Here is a 15,066-nt window from a genome sequence, read left to right as displayed (position 1 = left end):
GTTCTGATTGACATGACTTGGGGCGTAGAAAGCGTAGGCTTTATCTGGGGGGGGGATTAATTTGCCGGAAAGGTAACGTGGGATTTGGACGCAGGGACTCTACCTAAATTGATCATCTCAGACAGCGTCTGTGGTTGCTTAGCAACCCATCGTGCCGCGGAGTTATCAGTGGCTCGTCAGCTTCAGGGTCAGAGGTCGGGAAGTGGGTCTGAGAAGCTCCCTCGCGACCCGGACTGGCGGAACTTGTAGCAATATATATTTGAATAATTTTCCAATCACTTAAAAAAAATTATATAGTGTTAACAAGACGTCTGCATGATCTCTGAATCATTTTTCTTTCAGTCCACCAGCCTGTCTTTTTTTAGTCTGCTTGTCTGCATATGTACCTGGAGATAACTTCACAAAGTGGTGCTCCCAGACAGATCTCTATCCCACTTGTCCAAGCTGCAGACACAGAAGACAAATGTCATAGATTGCTCATCTTCCCTCAGCTTGATACTCCTTTATCAATGCAGCACAACACAGTATTACATATAGAGTATGATTGTCATACTCTCGTAGTGTGTTATAGCGCAATGAAGCCAAATAAAAAGAAGTGATGCGTAGCAAGGAGAAATGGAATGCAGTGAAGCATGGTACAGTCGTGTGTATATAATACAGTGAGATACAGTACGTGGCCAAACAGGTTCCTTGGAGTTGATAGCACTGGGTGATGCCACGGAACGTGTGTCCAAGAAATGCTCAAGAAGCAGGCGAAGACGCGCCTGGTTCAAGCTTGGCATGACGAGGCAGCACACGGCACATTTGTTTGCATACAGGTGCACACAGGACAGCAGTACCAGCAGCAGGAGAGAAATTCTATGATCAGAAAGGGCAAGAGATCAGAGATAATGCAAAGCAAGTTAGATATGGTGTAGGATTCAATAAAGCACAAAAGTAAAACAAAGGAAAAGAGCTTTACAGGTTGGGAAAATGTTACAGTTACAGGTAATGAAAGAAATTACCTCATCTCAAATCATCAATTTGGATTTGGGCCAGGTCATTCTACCTTGGACATGCTGCTTCTACTCTCCCAACAATGGATGGAGGCCCTCAATGTCAGACATGAGATCAGGGCCGTCTCTCTGGACATACCTCGAGCCTTCGACACAGTCCGGCATCCCACCTTGCTCTCCAAACTGCCTACCTACGGAATCTAAGGCCAACTCCGCTCTTGGATGATTGACTCCCTCCAATCTTGTTGCCAACGAGTGGCACTCAATGGAATCATTTCATCTCCTCTCCCTGTCAAGGCTTTAGTACCCTCAAGGTAGTGGTCTAGGCCCCATCTTATTCCTAATCTTCATCAATGATCTCACTGACTCTCTGGAAAATCCTTTTTATCTTGCCAAAACGAAGTTTTTGCAAGATATGTTAGTCAGATTGTATGTTTTTTTTTTTTGTTTTGTTTGGTCTGTAATCACGTATAAATCACTCTGCAGAGCACAGTTATCATTGGAAATTTTTGTAACTTCACATATCAGGGGCCTATAGAGGTCCCTTTCAGCGCATAAAATTTTGAAGGTCAAGGTCAAAGGTCAAGGTCACTTTGTCGCAAATCAAGGGAGTCTACGAAACCCTTATTTTTTGAGTAATTTTAATCTAATCGTCTCCAAACTTTATGGGAATGTAGTAAATGGTCTGGCGCTCAGCTGATTAGTTTTTGGTGGCGATTGGCCTTGACCTTCATGGTTAGCGCCTAAGGTCAAACATATTTGACCCCAAGGTCAAATTTTCAAGTTTTAGGAACCCTATCGTGTAGTACCTCAAATTGAACACCTCGATGAGTGCTTTCTAGATATGTCAAGCTTGAGACATTATGACGTCATTTGGCGACGTTATGAGGCAAACACATATTTTTCATGGTTACTCTGTAGAACGATTCTCATCGGAATCTCTCGTAGGCAGATATTCCTCAAGGTGGATAGCTCCTGGTGGATAGCAGCTCTGTTCACCTCAGTGTGACCTTAAAGAAGTCACACGTGCTCACCTTTTGGCAAGATACGGGTCACCCTGCAGGTGACATTGGTTTATTTTTCTCATTGCTGATGACTCCACTCTCTGTCGTGACATCCCTCATCCTCCCGACAGACAGACAGGCAGCAACCTCTTCCCTCTCCTCAGACCTTGACAAAGTCAAAAACTGGTCAAACACTTCGACATGTCTTTCAATCCTGAGAAATCCCACACACTCACTCTCTCTCTCTCTCTCTCTGAAAGGACCACACCGCAAATCTTCCCATCTACTTTCTCAACAACCCTCTCAAATAAGTTCAGTCATTCAAACTCTTGGGTCTGACTCTCAGCCATGATATCTCTTAGGCAAACCACATTTCAGGGTTGGTTGGCCTCCAAAGCCAGTCGCCGACTGGGAATCCTCCATCGTGCAAAGTCCTTCCTTGGCACACTTGAACTCCTATTCACCTACAAGGCTTTCATCTACAGCTTGATGGAACACTGCTCTCCCCTCTGGGCTGGGGCCCCTGCCTCAAACCTTGCTCAGCTTGACCGCATGGAAATCAAGGCCTTCAAGATGATTGGAATCTCTCGCAATGTAGCCAAGTCCCCCCCCTCCCCCCCAGGTATCTGCAGGACACATGTGGTCCACCAGCAACCCCCTTCTAGTGAAACTGCTAAAATCCAGAATCACTGCTCACCTCTACTTGTACTTTTGTTCCTCTTTTTTCCCCCACCTGTGGAACAAACTTCCACACTCACTTCAATTTCATTCTTCCCTCCAGGTCTTCAACACAGCTGTTCACCACCATCTCAGATCATCCCCCATCCAAAACTTTTCTACACTCATTCAACCACCCCCACCCACTGCCAACATTTTGTTTCTGTATCCAGGGCGTTCACCCCCATGCCTCATCGTTGCCCACATCCCTTGTTTGTCCTTCTCCATCTATTTTCTCTCTCCTCCCTGCTGTTGGTATTTCCCCCTTCTCCTTCTCCTGGTCCTTTTGTTATGTTTCAACCTGATCCGTTCTGTGTTCTTGTTCTTCCACGAGCCTTAACTATGTATCCAAAACCATTTAGCTGAAAATAGAGATGGAGACGATGGAACAGTGGTACATATAAGGAAATGAGCACAAGAAGGCAAGGTCTAAAAGTCGAGTCGTTTAACAATGGTAGATTGTGGGAAACAATACCTTGTGTTGTTGGTGATCAAGTTTGTGAGCAGCATAGAAATGATGAGGGAGAAGAGGTTAACAAGAGTTTCCTGTAAAATACAAAGTAATTCAATACATACATCTCACATAGTGTACAGTATTAGTAAATCTTGTTTTGCCTCCACACATTATGGTGAAACCATCATTGCAATAACACTGAAAGCATATTGCGATAATATAACCTTATAGAACACTCAAACTTCTGACATTGTCTTTAAGCCTCTGGGGATGTTTCTACATTTTGTTGTTCATACAATTGTGTGATATCAGTGTTCTTGAAGGGTCACTTTAATGAAAAAATTGAAAAATACGTCTTTGGGTTTAAAATGAAGATACTGTTGTGGGGCCGGGTCTCGGTGGCGAGCACGACCGCGAGATGGAGCAGTAGAGTCGGCTCCACCGAACACCCGGAATTTAGATCGTACCTTTCAGATAAATCCGAAAGTACGGGTCCCTTAGAGGATCATGAATCGCCAATAATTCGACCGCGTGAAATAGGGTTAATTGCCAACTTCAATATACCTAAGTATCCACGCGGCAAGGCTACCGGGGAATTCACACCCTCGACGGAGCTCGAGCGGAACGAGCTGCTACCGTGCTCGAACCATGCATAACCTGATATGAGCGGATGGTTACCAAGACCCGTCGGTCCAAATACAAAATTTACCGTTACCAAATTTCCCAACACGCACCGTGCTAAGCCAATGAAAGAAGCACAGAAACGAGCTGGTAATTTAACAAAAGGGATTTATTTATAATGGGGGGGGAAAGGGGGGGGAAGGGAACACGCAAGAAGGCAGAGCTAACCGAATAAAAGGCAGGCAATGTACAATGAGCAAAAGAAAGCACTTACACAATTCTACTTCGACAAGACAGGCCCGCACACAGACACGCACACCCAAAAAAGAAAATGGACCCGCCAGGTCTTTATTTGGCTTTCCAGCCGAGGAGGATAGTTTGGCTGGGAGTCAGGACGGCTGGCTACCTGGCCACGAGCGCGCAGCTGGTCGTCCACCCCTTCCCGGAGCTCCGGTCGCCAAAGGACGGACCAGGGCAGCCGAATCGAGGCGTGACGAGGTGATCTCCCTTGATAAAAAAAATCGTCGACCGCTCGCTGTAACGCGCCAGCCGAGACACCTCCGAAGCGCAGGATGCAGTCCGCCGCAAACCCAGGCAGAGACACCCACTCGAGCAGACTCAGGACGCAAACTCCTCTCGCTCGCCACGACAACCACACTCTTCTCTTCAGGAGGGAGGGGCCTCTTCTCCTGGCCACTCGCCTCCTCATTGGTCGGACCCATCGCGCGATTCCCTGGCCGTCTTCCATTGGACGGGCCCACGGTAGGCGGGGCAACTCCCACCCTTCAGGGGTGGAGTCCCGATCGGAGGAGTTTGTAGCTCCGCCTCCCTCCTCACCTCCGGCCACATGCGTAATGGCGATGGTGCTGAGTGGAAGATGGGGCGGGTGAGACGCCCGCTCCTTGCCGATTGGCTAAAGAGGGACGCCATGCTCATGTTAAACGCCACCCACGCACGTGCTCACCAGCGAGCGCACGAAGAATGCTGTGAGCGGAGCGTTGTTGTTGTGAAAGCGAAAGTGGGCATTTTTGTCGTTGTTATAAGTGATGTAAAAGAAAACCCTGACTATCAAAATAACTCCACAGCGCACGAACATTTAATTCCCATTAGACTAGGGACGGGACCCTAACTAGAAACACATACTTACCAATATAACTGATCTATAGGACCTGCTGTTGTGTGCAGTAAGCTTCCAAATTCGTAACAATACTACATAGGTAGTAAACAAATAACTGGATGTGTGTTTTGTATTTTTCTAATTATTTCAGATTTCTAATTATTTAAGATTTCTAATTATTTAAGAAGAAGTCAAGTTCATTTGTTACGGGCTCTAAAGAGAACGTTCTGAGCAGGGCAGGCATTTTGCTCTGTCTGTGATGTCATTAGAATAAACATTTCAGCTGACTACACGCGTGCTTACATGCAACTTGTGTGGAATGGCTGACCCCATATCCATATCATTGTCTGACTCAGAAAATGGATTTGACACTGTATTCGCGCATGAAGATTGATCCGATTTGGGGGTTGATGATCATGTTGGTGTACATGAGATGGCAATACATCCATAGAAGTGTACGAACCCGAAACATACGAGTAAAGTCGGTATATTGACAATAAATAATTACCTGGCTACCTGGCATGCACAACACACACTAGGAAGAAAGACATGGCAACAGTAACTGGTAAAAAAAAATGTGCACAAAACATACGTTTGAACGTTTTTCTTTTTGCATGAAGGCATGATTCACACAACATACAAGTGCTTGCTAAGGTCACGTGGTGCATTACCTTACGCAATTGTGGTTATTTGGGGGGCAGAACTTCAGAGGCACAAAATGCACCTGAAGATAACTAAAATCTTCAATTAAATATTACCCCCGTGTGGGGGTGACGGTCATCTCTATAATACCACAAGTTCTCAATGTTCAGTTATGACCGAAGACTACTGCGCAGCTCGAACTGCGCAATTTGGTTAAAGATGACTCGGCATTTTGGCTTGCGCGCACGAAATTATATTTTGAAAATAAATGCCGACGTTTACATTTCGGGTTTTGAAACTTTTGCACCTTCGGCGGAAAATGTATAAATATACAAGGTCAGCTGCTATGCAATGACACCATTCACTAACTTTTACCATGCCCAGTAGAGAATATATAGCCTCCTGAAGGTAGGGTAGTTTTTGCAAACTTTGAAGTCACGTGACGCGAAAACGAAAGCGAAATTCGAAAATCCGTCCCGACCAAATTTAGATATTGTCCCATAGATTCATATGCCACAATCAAATTCAAGATCGCTTGAGAAATGTAGGAGGAGATAGATTTTGAAAAGTCATTTTCACATTTTTTGCCAAATTTGAAGTCACGTGACACGAAAATGAAAGCGAATATCGAAAATCCGGCCCGACCAAATTTAGATATTGTCCCATCGATTCATATGCTACAATCAAATTCAAGATCGCTTGAGAAATGGCGGAGGAGATAGAACTTGAAAATCGTCATTTTCGCAACTTCAAAGGCCTTGTGACCTTGACCTTGACCTTCGGTGACCTTGAAAGTCAAACCATCGTATACGTCTCATTGACCTCTATCAGGATCACTAATGACCAGATCTCCCGCTTCAACTTCATTGTGAACGGATGGACGGACGGACGGTCGGACGGACAGACGGATCGAAGGACATCGACACCCATATTATTAGGTCATGATCGAAGAGATGACCTAAAAAGCTTTTTGCAAGGAAAAAAACATTTACCAAAGCGTTGATTTTAAATACCATTTGCATGGATTCAGATGAACGTAAATATTTAATCCCAAATTTTTTTTTAACCATTTGAAATTTACGGTTAAGACTACATTGGGTCCTCTGAGTCTTTTGAAAAGATTGCTCTCGAGTCTCAATAAGAACATTTCCTGTTTTAGGGTGCCGGAAGAGGGGAGAGGGATTGGGGTGGGGAGGGATACGCTGGCATGTAACGCCCACCCAAATTTCAAATAATAACGATATATTGTACAGTTATGACAACGACGAGGCAATACCGAATATTAATCAAGAAGCATACTATCCTTACGAGCTATACTCTACCACGCTCCCAAATATTCTCCAAACGGGTTCCAAATGGGAGGCCGACTATTCATTATTCTCAAAACACCCGTTTATAAATGTTGCGCCCCACCATCCCCCTATCCTGAAATGCTTCCGGCACGTCTATCCCTGTTTTATATCATGCATGAGGGATGCTTTTCAAATAAAAATGCATTCAAAGGGGAACCACGAACATCACATGTCATCTTCAATTGCTTGTTGAATTTTTCAAACAGATTAACATCATTTTATCTTACAGTAACAGATCTCATGAGTGAGTAACATTTTCTTGTACATAACAAACCCTGTGGTACAAAAGTGCAATGGAACTCAGACGTGTGCAAATAAAGCTAGAGGTGGAACAAACAAAATACAACTTAACAAACAAACAAACAAACTGATATTTTTCACATTATAGTCAATATGGGCCAGAAGAGATGTCGGTACCACCAGGGGATGCAAAACGTAAATGGTGCCAAATTATTTGTACCACCCCTAGAAGTAAGAAAATGTGTGATGACCTTTTTAAATGAGTTAGCTTTATCCTTTTTCAGTGGATTACCTATTTTGTGCATCAAACGCCATTACATGCTCACTCCCTATGGCACAGTTGGCTATGGTATGTTTTTTAAAGAAAAGAAAAAAAAACTGCTAAATAAATATAGCATGCCACAGAATATTTTAATGAAACTAGGCATAATATTATTGGCCTCTGTTGGACTTGGTCCGAAATAGGGGCTTATGGATTTGTCTATTTTAGTGTCCACGCGTGTGCCCGCAACCATACCTCGGACATGTCTGGATCGATTTTATTCGTACTTGGTACAAAGACAACATATTGTTGCGGTATTCGCGCCCGCCGGCGTGCTGACGGCCACGTAACTCGAATCGCGGCACGTCGCCCACCGGACGGACAATCCAGTCGTGACCCTCTCGGACTAACGCCGGGAACCAGTCACGGGTGGACCTTTCGGTCTCACCGCGATCGAGCCAATCAGCCCCCGCGTGGGATAGGGTTGCTCGCCAAATTCGACCTACCTAAGTACCCACGCGGAGGGTAGACCGGGCGATCGCACCTCGCCGCAGGTCGACTTCGGACACGGGCCACTTAAGCGACCCGTTTCGTACTATCAGAATAACCGAGCGGTGTTATCGTCGACCTCGACGGTTCGATTAATTATCGGGCGTATTCAGCCCACTACCAACCCTTTACGTGAAGCAAGATGAGGATTCAATGGAGGAAAAGACGAAGCGAAGCGGGAGAACAGTTCAACAATAAAGCACATTTATTCGCGGCACACGGGAAGCACACAAATACAATTCCACCAAATGCACACAAAAAAAAGAAAAACACAATTCCATTTACACAAAAAGCAAATATAAAAGTGAAAACACAGTGCAGAGCTAATACCGACTACCGAGCACACGGCAACACTTATACAATTCTACTTCACAGACGGCGCCGACAACACATACCCAAAACCAAGGAAAAGAATACCCCCAAGAATGAGGCGGGCCTGAGGCCGAGACCGGGTCGCGCCTACCCGTCTGGTGATGAGACGCGGAGCGGCGATGGCGCCTCTCTCCGCGGGCCTCGCGGACAGTGTCAGGCAGGGGGTGGGAAAAGGGGCCCCCTTGGTCGCACTATCTCAGCGCGGGGGGAAACAGGAGGGGGTTGCTGATGCTCGGGGTATAGAGGATCTTTATTATCCCTGGTGTGCGTCTCCACCTCGGCCAGGTCGCGCTGCCGGCCTTCCTCGGGCGTGCAGCTCCCGGCACTGTCGCGAGCACCCCTCGTCTGCCTTCGCCGCTGCCGCCTCTCCGCCTCTGGACTCTCCACCCTGGACTCTTCTTTGGGCTCTCCTCGTTCGACTCTCTTCAGCTTCTCCAGCTACTGCAGGCTTCGGGCTCCAGACTTCCACACGGCTCTGACTGACGAACACGGTCCTTTTATCCCCCCGTAGCTTCGCCTTTGACCCCCTCCCTTTGACCTTTCACCTCGCTCCCCATTGGCCCGAGAAAAAGTGGGCGTGAAGGCTTTTTGATCCACAAATTTGCATATATCGATCGTTCTGGAGGCGGGGCCAAATCGCCCCTCGCTCACCGATTGGACGGCAAAAAGTGGGCGTGTGTCGTTTTTGATCCGTTTTTGAAGCACAAAATCCGTGATTTTGTACACGCTGTTCGACGTGCGCCCTGCACGAGTCCAACACCGGTACCCACAGCGGGGCAAGAACGGTGGCGATGCTACGGTTGCGAGGTGTGACGGAAAGGTCGTGGCGGTTGTAGTGAAGCGGCGTTGTGGTTGGTGGTTGATGTTGTGGTTGTGGTGGTAATCATGGCGGTTGGTCCAAAATAAAGATAGTAAAAGAAAAACGGCTATCCTGAAGAGTCGCAGCTCGCATAAATGACATGTATTCCCACTAGACAACGGGTTTGGGCCTAACTACACATGCACTTACCGAGATACCTCACCTAAGGGACCTGAATGGTGGTTTGCGAATTTGGTAACCACAACACTACCCCCTTCCCTTTTTACAGACTCGTCCCGAGTCGTCAAATTTTCGTGTGCCATCATGTGTAGTTTTCCCCTAGTACATTTTACCTGCGGATCCCTGAGTGCGACATTCATGGTATTCGTGTCCCCAAAATAAATAACCTGAGGGCTGCGTAACTATCTAAACAAACTCACTCACACGGACGACTTAAATAAAATTGCCGGCGCTAAGACAAACATGCCGGGGGCGCACTCATATTTACAGTACATCTTAACCTTAACTTACAAATTTTACACTAAACCATGGCCCAGGATCACTGACCTCTGCAAAAGAAAACAGTTAGCAGGGAGCCAGGCTGCCCGCATGCAGTCTCTGGCTCAAAACAATGCAGGTGACAGGGAACGTGGCTGGCTGCTCACGCGCAGTCCAAGGCCTTCCCTTTTGAACTGAACGCAGTGAACCACAACGGTGCATGGGCCGCACAAACGTAGTCTCCGTGCCAGCTCAAGTGGCACACGCAATGGGCACAACGAATGGATGCATGAACACAAACACGGTGCACGGGCCGCCACTGCAGGCCCGTGTTGTAGCTGCCAACAGGGCAGTTCTTGCAGCTTGCAAACTGTTGCTTTCAGATCCTGGCGCACATGGAAATGAACAGGGGGGGGGGGGGCAAAGCAAAAATTGAACGGGGCTGGTGAACCTGCGCAGTGGGCATGGCATGGCAAAGGCAGCAGGCAAACACAGCCCGCAGAAGAAGGCCGCTGCAGGCAAACACAGCCGGCAGATGAACTGGCCGGCACAGGCCTTGCAGCATAGCAGCTGCAGACGATCCAGCCGGCACAGACCTTGCAGCAAAATAACAGCTGCCGATGAAGTTGGCCGGCACAGGCCTTGCAGAAAAAAACAGCCAGCCGATGAAGCTGGCCAGCCTTTGCCGTTCAGTGGAGGTTGGTGGAGGGGGTGCGGTGGTGCTGGCCACTCGGAAGGCGGGCTCGGACCTACCTACCTGTCTCCCTCCCAACCTATCGCCTTTGCCTGTCACTGTACATACCCACTCCTTTAATTTGTGAAAAACCAATTTAGCCCCCACTTAATTTTTTTCTGTTGTTTTTATTTTTACTCCCCCACTATAAATCGTCCCCTAACCCCCTTTATCGTCCTTGTTCGGCTAACCTATCCTGTCACCTAGCCTACTCCCAACCCCTACGTTCCCTTCCCGGAGGGGAACAAGGGAGAGCTAACGTCCTGTGCCGAGGCCCAACGAAGCCTCAGAATGGCCTCCCCAGAGTTCGGCGATCTATAACCAAAGTGGGTCCAGCGGCCCACAACGACAGCGAGGGGATGGATGGTGCGGAGGGGTACATCTCCTAATCTACCCTAACCATTTAACTGTTAAACTACCCCGGGGCTTTCAACAAGCGCCTCTCGCTTAAACTATTAGTTCTAACAACCCAGATTCCCGTCGCCTATGTTGGTGTCCTCACAATTTCGGGCCTCGCCCCCCAATTTTCGCTCCGTGCCCTCACACGGTCTCCTGGCTGGGACACGTGGCTCCCTTTGGCAGGCACGACCCTCTGCCGAATCTCCCGCTATGGCACCCCGGGCACTACACTGCCTCCGAGCCTACCAGCTCCCTAACACCGGGGAGTGCCCCCCATGGCACCTCCCCTGAAACGCACACGTGGCAGGCCGGCCTCCCGGGCCCCTTTCCGAGGGTCACCCGTGCCCACAACACTGCCCACGCGGCTAATGGCGCCCCGGGCCCCCGCACCAAGCAGGCGCACCCGTGCCCACTACTCTATCCCGGCCCCCCATGGGCCCATGGCCTACCGCGGCCGACTAGCCTGGTGCCCGGGGTACCCACTCAGCGATACTCACCTTTCGCAGCCACGCTCCCAAGCCCGTCAACAGGGCTCCTGCACCCCTCCAAATGGGTCTCGAGCCTACTTTCCCACCAACAACAAAACGACCTCCATTTTTCAATTTGACTAACCCCCAACTCACTTTATACTGACCCCGGGGTCCCTTGGGCGGGAGTCACTCCTCCCCCCAATCACTCATCGCACCATGCATTCCCCATTCGCTCCATACACACAGACCCGCTGGCCTCACTCACTCAACATGTACACGTACTCACCTCACAACTCACCAACTCTTCAACACACACACACCACTGAACTCTGCCATCCTTCTATCTACTTCCCCTAACTAACTCGTGCTCCCACGTCGTCCCTTAAACTACAGCACGTTCCTTTTAACACTACGGAGCTAAACTACGTCCCCTCTACACATTCACTGTCTGTCACTGTCTCCAAAATAATCCCATAAATCAATTTCCCAACCTAAATCTGGCTACAATCCCTCTAACTAATCCATTCCACGGACTCCATGAGGACTTACCCCTGCCCCATGAAGTCGGTCTAGCTAAGCTAACCCTTCCCCCTAACTAGTTTCCATCCTGTGCCCAGGTAAGGGGGTCTTTCACCCCTTGCCCAGGAATCCTGTGCACCCGAAAGTGAGGCTTGCTTTTTTTTTTTTTTTCATGCGCAGCACCTACGCGGCAACTCAGAGCTCGCGCACTTTACACCTGCCCGTGACGTCATGCAGCTGCACGTGTTCCTCGTCCCTCCTTGGACGGGACCATCCGGCAGAGATACCCCTCCTGCCGGATTCCAACCCCACGTGCAGCCACGACGTCACCGTGCGCATAAAAAAAACAAGCCCCACGTCTCGAGGGGTTCCCCACGCGAACACATGTGCTTTGCCCGTTGGAGCTTAACACACACGATCGCGTGGAGAACCCGTCCGGTCCAAATCCATTTACCTGCCTAAACTTTGTCCGTCCGCGGGATCGGCAAATCCACCGCGTGCGTTTCCGGACCGGGACTTCACTCTCGCAAGCGAGCACGTGGCGGTCTCGTGCGTTGCACAGCACGAACCGCGTGCTCACTGCTGGGCGAACCCGGCACGGTCCCCGAAACAGCTACAGCCGCTACTCGGCTTTCTCTCCTCTGTCGCCGTCTCCGTCTCCATTCCACACACGCATACCTGCGTGTTACGACGCACACAGTCCACTCCATCACATTCACACCGGGAGACGCGGCTGCGTGCTCCCGCATGCCAACCGACATCTCCCTCACATACCGCTCTCTCACACACACGGTCTCCCTTGCACACAGCGACCTTGCACACGGCCGTTCACTCACGCGTGCCTCACTACTCACACAAACCATACTACTCACACACGCGGGGGCACTCAACCGCTGTGCCTCATCCACACTGGCCGTTTCATCCACACACGCGGGGGCACTAACCCGCGGTGCCTCACTCACTCTCCGTGCCTCACTCACACACGGTGCCTCACCCACACACGGCGTGCTGGGAAGCACACACTCCGGCACCATCGCCACCACACCACTCACACACGGGGTCGCTTCCACACACGGGGACGCACTCACACCTTGCACCACACACACGGGGACAACCACACTGGGGATTTGTGTCCCCACAAGGGTCTCCGGGGCCTCGACACCCCCCAAGCTCTCCGTGCACCCGTTCACAGCACTCCTCCCCTCAACCTCGCAAAGCACGACCGAACTCACCTGGTCGTGACTCGCCTCAAGGGGGCATACTCCCTCCCCTCGTTCCTGGAGGAGGCCATCCAGGTGCTCGCACTGGGTCTCTACCCAGTCCGCCAGCTCACCCCCATTGTCCTCCACTACCTCTGTGTGTGTGTGTGCGTCACTTACCCCGTCTTCCTCGTGTAGTCTTTCCTCTATTTTTTCTATCTCCCGTGTCTCTGCCAACTCTTCACCCTTTACCTCCCTTGTCTCAACTATTATTTCCTTTGTCACGGCCTTCATGCCCGCCTGCAGGCATCGGCCCATGTTCTGCGTCTCACCCCGGAACTTTTTCATTTCCTCCTTCATGTTTGTTTCCATTCCGTTCATTTGCTGTCTATTCGCATCCATTTTCCTCATCAATGCCTCAAACATTTCCATCGTCCGATCCGTGGGCGAATTCGCACGTGGGGGCCGTTTGTCCGCCACCCCAGCCACTGCGCCCATTTCGAACTCTGGGTTCAGTTGGGGGAGTTCATGTTCCTGCACAATCAACATTTCCTGCTCGGGGATTCCATCCTGGACCATGGATTCTACATTATTACACATATACATTTCTAATACCCCCGGCTCCCGCTCGCCTTGAGACGCCATCTTGCTTCTCGTGAAGGGTTAATTTGCTCGCTCGTAATTTGGAGGGAATCGGGGGTCGCTTCTCTCACCCCTGGACCGATTCCCGTGAATTTAGCCGGAGACAGGAGAGCCTGTTTTCCTGTTCTCCGATACCAGTGCCGCGAGGAGGGCGATGAATTTGTATCGCACGACCTGACACCAGTGTTGCGGTATTCGCGCCCGCCGGCGTGCTGACGGCCACGTAACTCGAATCGCGGCACGTCGCCCACCGGACGGACAATCCAGTCGTGACCCTCTCGGACTAACGCCGGGAACCAGTCACGGGTGGACCTTTCGGTCTCACCGCGATCGAGCCAATCAGCCCCCGCGTGGGATAGGGCTGCTCGCCAAATTCGACCTACCTAAGTACCCACGCGGAGGGTAGACCGGGCGATCGCACCTCGCCGCAGGTCGACTTTGGACACGGGCCACTTAAGCGACCCGTTCCGTACTATCAGAATAACCGAGCGGTGTTATCGTCGACCTCGACGGTTCGATTAATTATCGGGCGTATTCAGCCCACTACCAACCCTTTACGTGAAGCAAGATGAGGATTCAATGGAGGAAAAGACGAAGCGAAGCGGGAGAACAGTTCAACAATAAAGCACATTTATTCGCGGCACACGGGAAGCACACAAATACAATTCCACCAAATGCACACAAAAAAAAGAAAACACAATTCCATTTACACAAAAAGCAAATATAAAAGTGAAAACACAGTGCAGAGCTAATACCGACTACCGAGCACACGGCAACACTTATACAATTCTACTTCACAGACGGCGCCGACAACACATACCCAAAACCAAGGAAAAGAAATACCTCAAGGATGAGGCGGGCCTGAGGCCGAGACCGGGTCGCGCCTACCCGTCTGGTGATGAGACGCGGAGCGGCGATGGCGCCTCTCTCCGCGGGCCTCGCGGACAGTGTCAGGCAGGGGGTGGGGAATGGGGCCCCTTGGTCGGACTATCTCAGCGGGGGGGTAACCAGGAGGGGGTTGCTGATGCTCGGGGTATAGAGGATCTTTATTATCCCTGGTGTGCGTCTCCACCTCGGCCAGGTCGCGCTGCCGGCCTTCCTCGGGCGTGCAGCTCCCGGCACCGTCGCGAGCACCCCCTCGTCTGCCTTCGCCGCTGCCGCCTCTCCGCCTCTGGACTCTCCACCCTGGACTCTTCTTTGGGCTCTCCTCGTTCGACTCTCTTCAGCTTCTCCAGCTACTGCAGGCTTCGGGCTCCAGACTTCCACACGGCTCTGACTGACGAACACGGTCCTTTTATCCCCCCCCCGTAGCTTCGCCTTTGACCCCCTCCCTTTGACCTTTCACCTCGCTCCCCATTGGCCCGAGAAAAAGTGGGCGTGAAGGCTTTTTGATCCACAAATTTGCATATATCGATCGTTCTGGAGGCGGGGCCAAATCGCCCCTCGCTCACCGATTGGACGGCAAAAAATGGGCGTGTGTCG

The 15,066-nt window shown here is 50.2% G+C and overlaps 1 protein-coding gene across 6 annotated transcripts in view; it reads right to left on the bottom strand.

The window, feature by feature from the left end:
- RUSF1 (RUS family member 1) overlaps nucleotides 1-15,066 on the bottom strand; it is an 80,877-nt gene that overhangs the window by 27,747 nt on the left and 38,064 nt on the right. For all 6 annotated transcript variants that reach the window (XM_085887846.1, XM_085887848.1, XM_085887850.1 and 3 more), the window contains 3 exons: nucleotides 3,192-3,262; nucleotides 674-858; nucleotides 387-444 (listed from right to left, as the gene is read on the bottom strand). In XM_085887846.1, coding sequence (XP_085743972.1) covers nucleotides 387-444; nucleotides 674-858; nucleotides 3,192-3,262 — 314 coding nt within the window. The remainder of the gene's footprint in view (nucleotides 1-386; nucleotides 445-673; nucleotides 859-3,191; nucleotides 3,263-15,066) is intronic.

The sequence above is a fragment of the Eptatretus burgeri genome, chromosome 7 (genome assembly GCF_056783735.1).
Source record: "Eptatretus burgeri isolate ZD-2024b chromosome 7, Ebu_testis_v1, whole genome shotgun sequence".
In the NCBI taxonomy this organism is placed as follows: Eukaryota; Metazoa; Chordata; class Myxini; order Myxiniformes; family Myxinidae; genus Eptatretus; species Eptatretus burgeri.
Note: the sequence above shows the minus strand (reverse complement) of the source record. Positions and strands in the feature narration are given on the sequence as shown.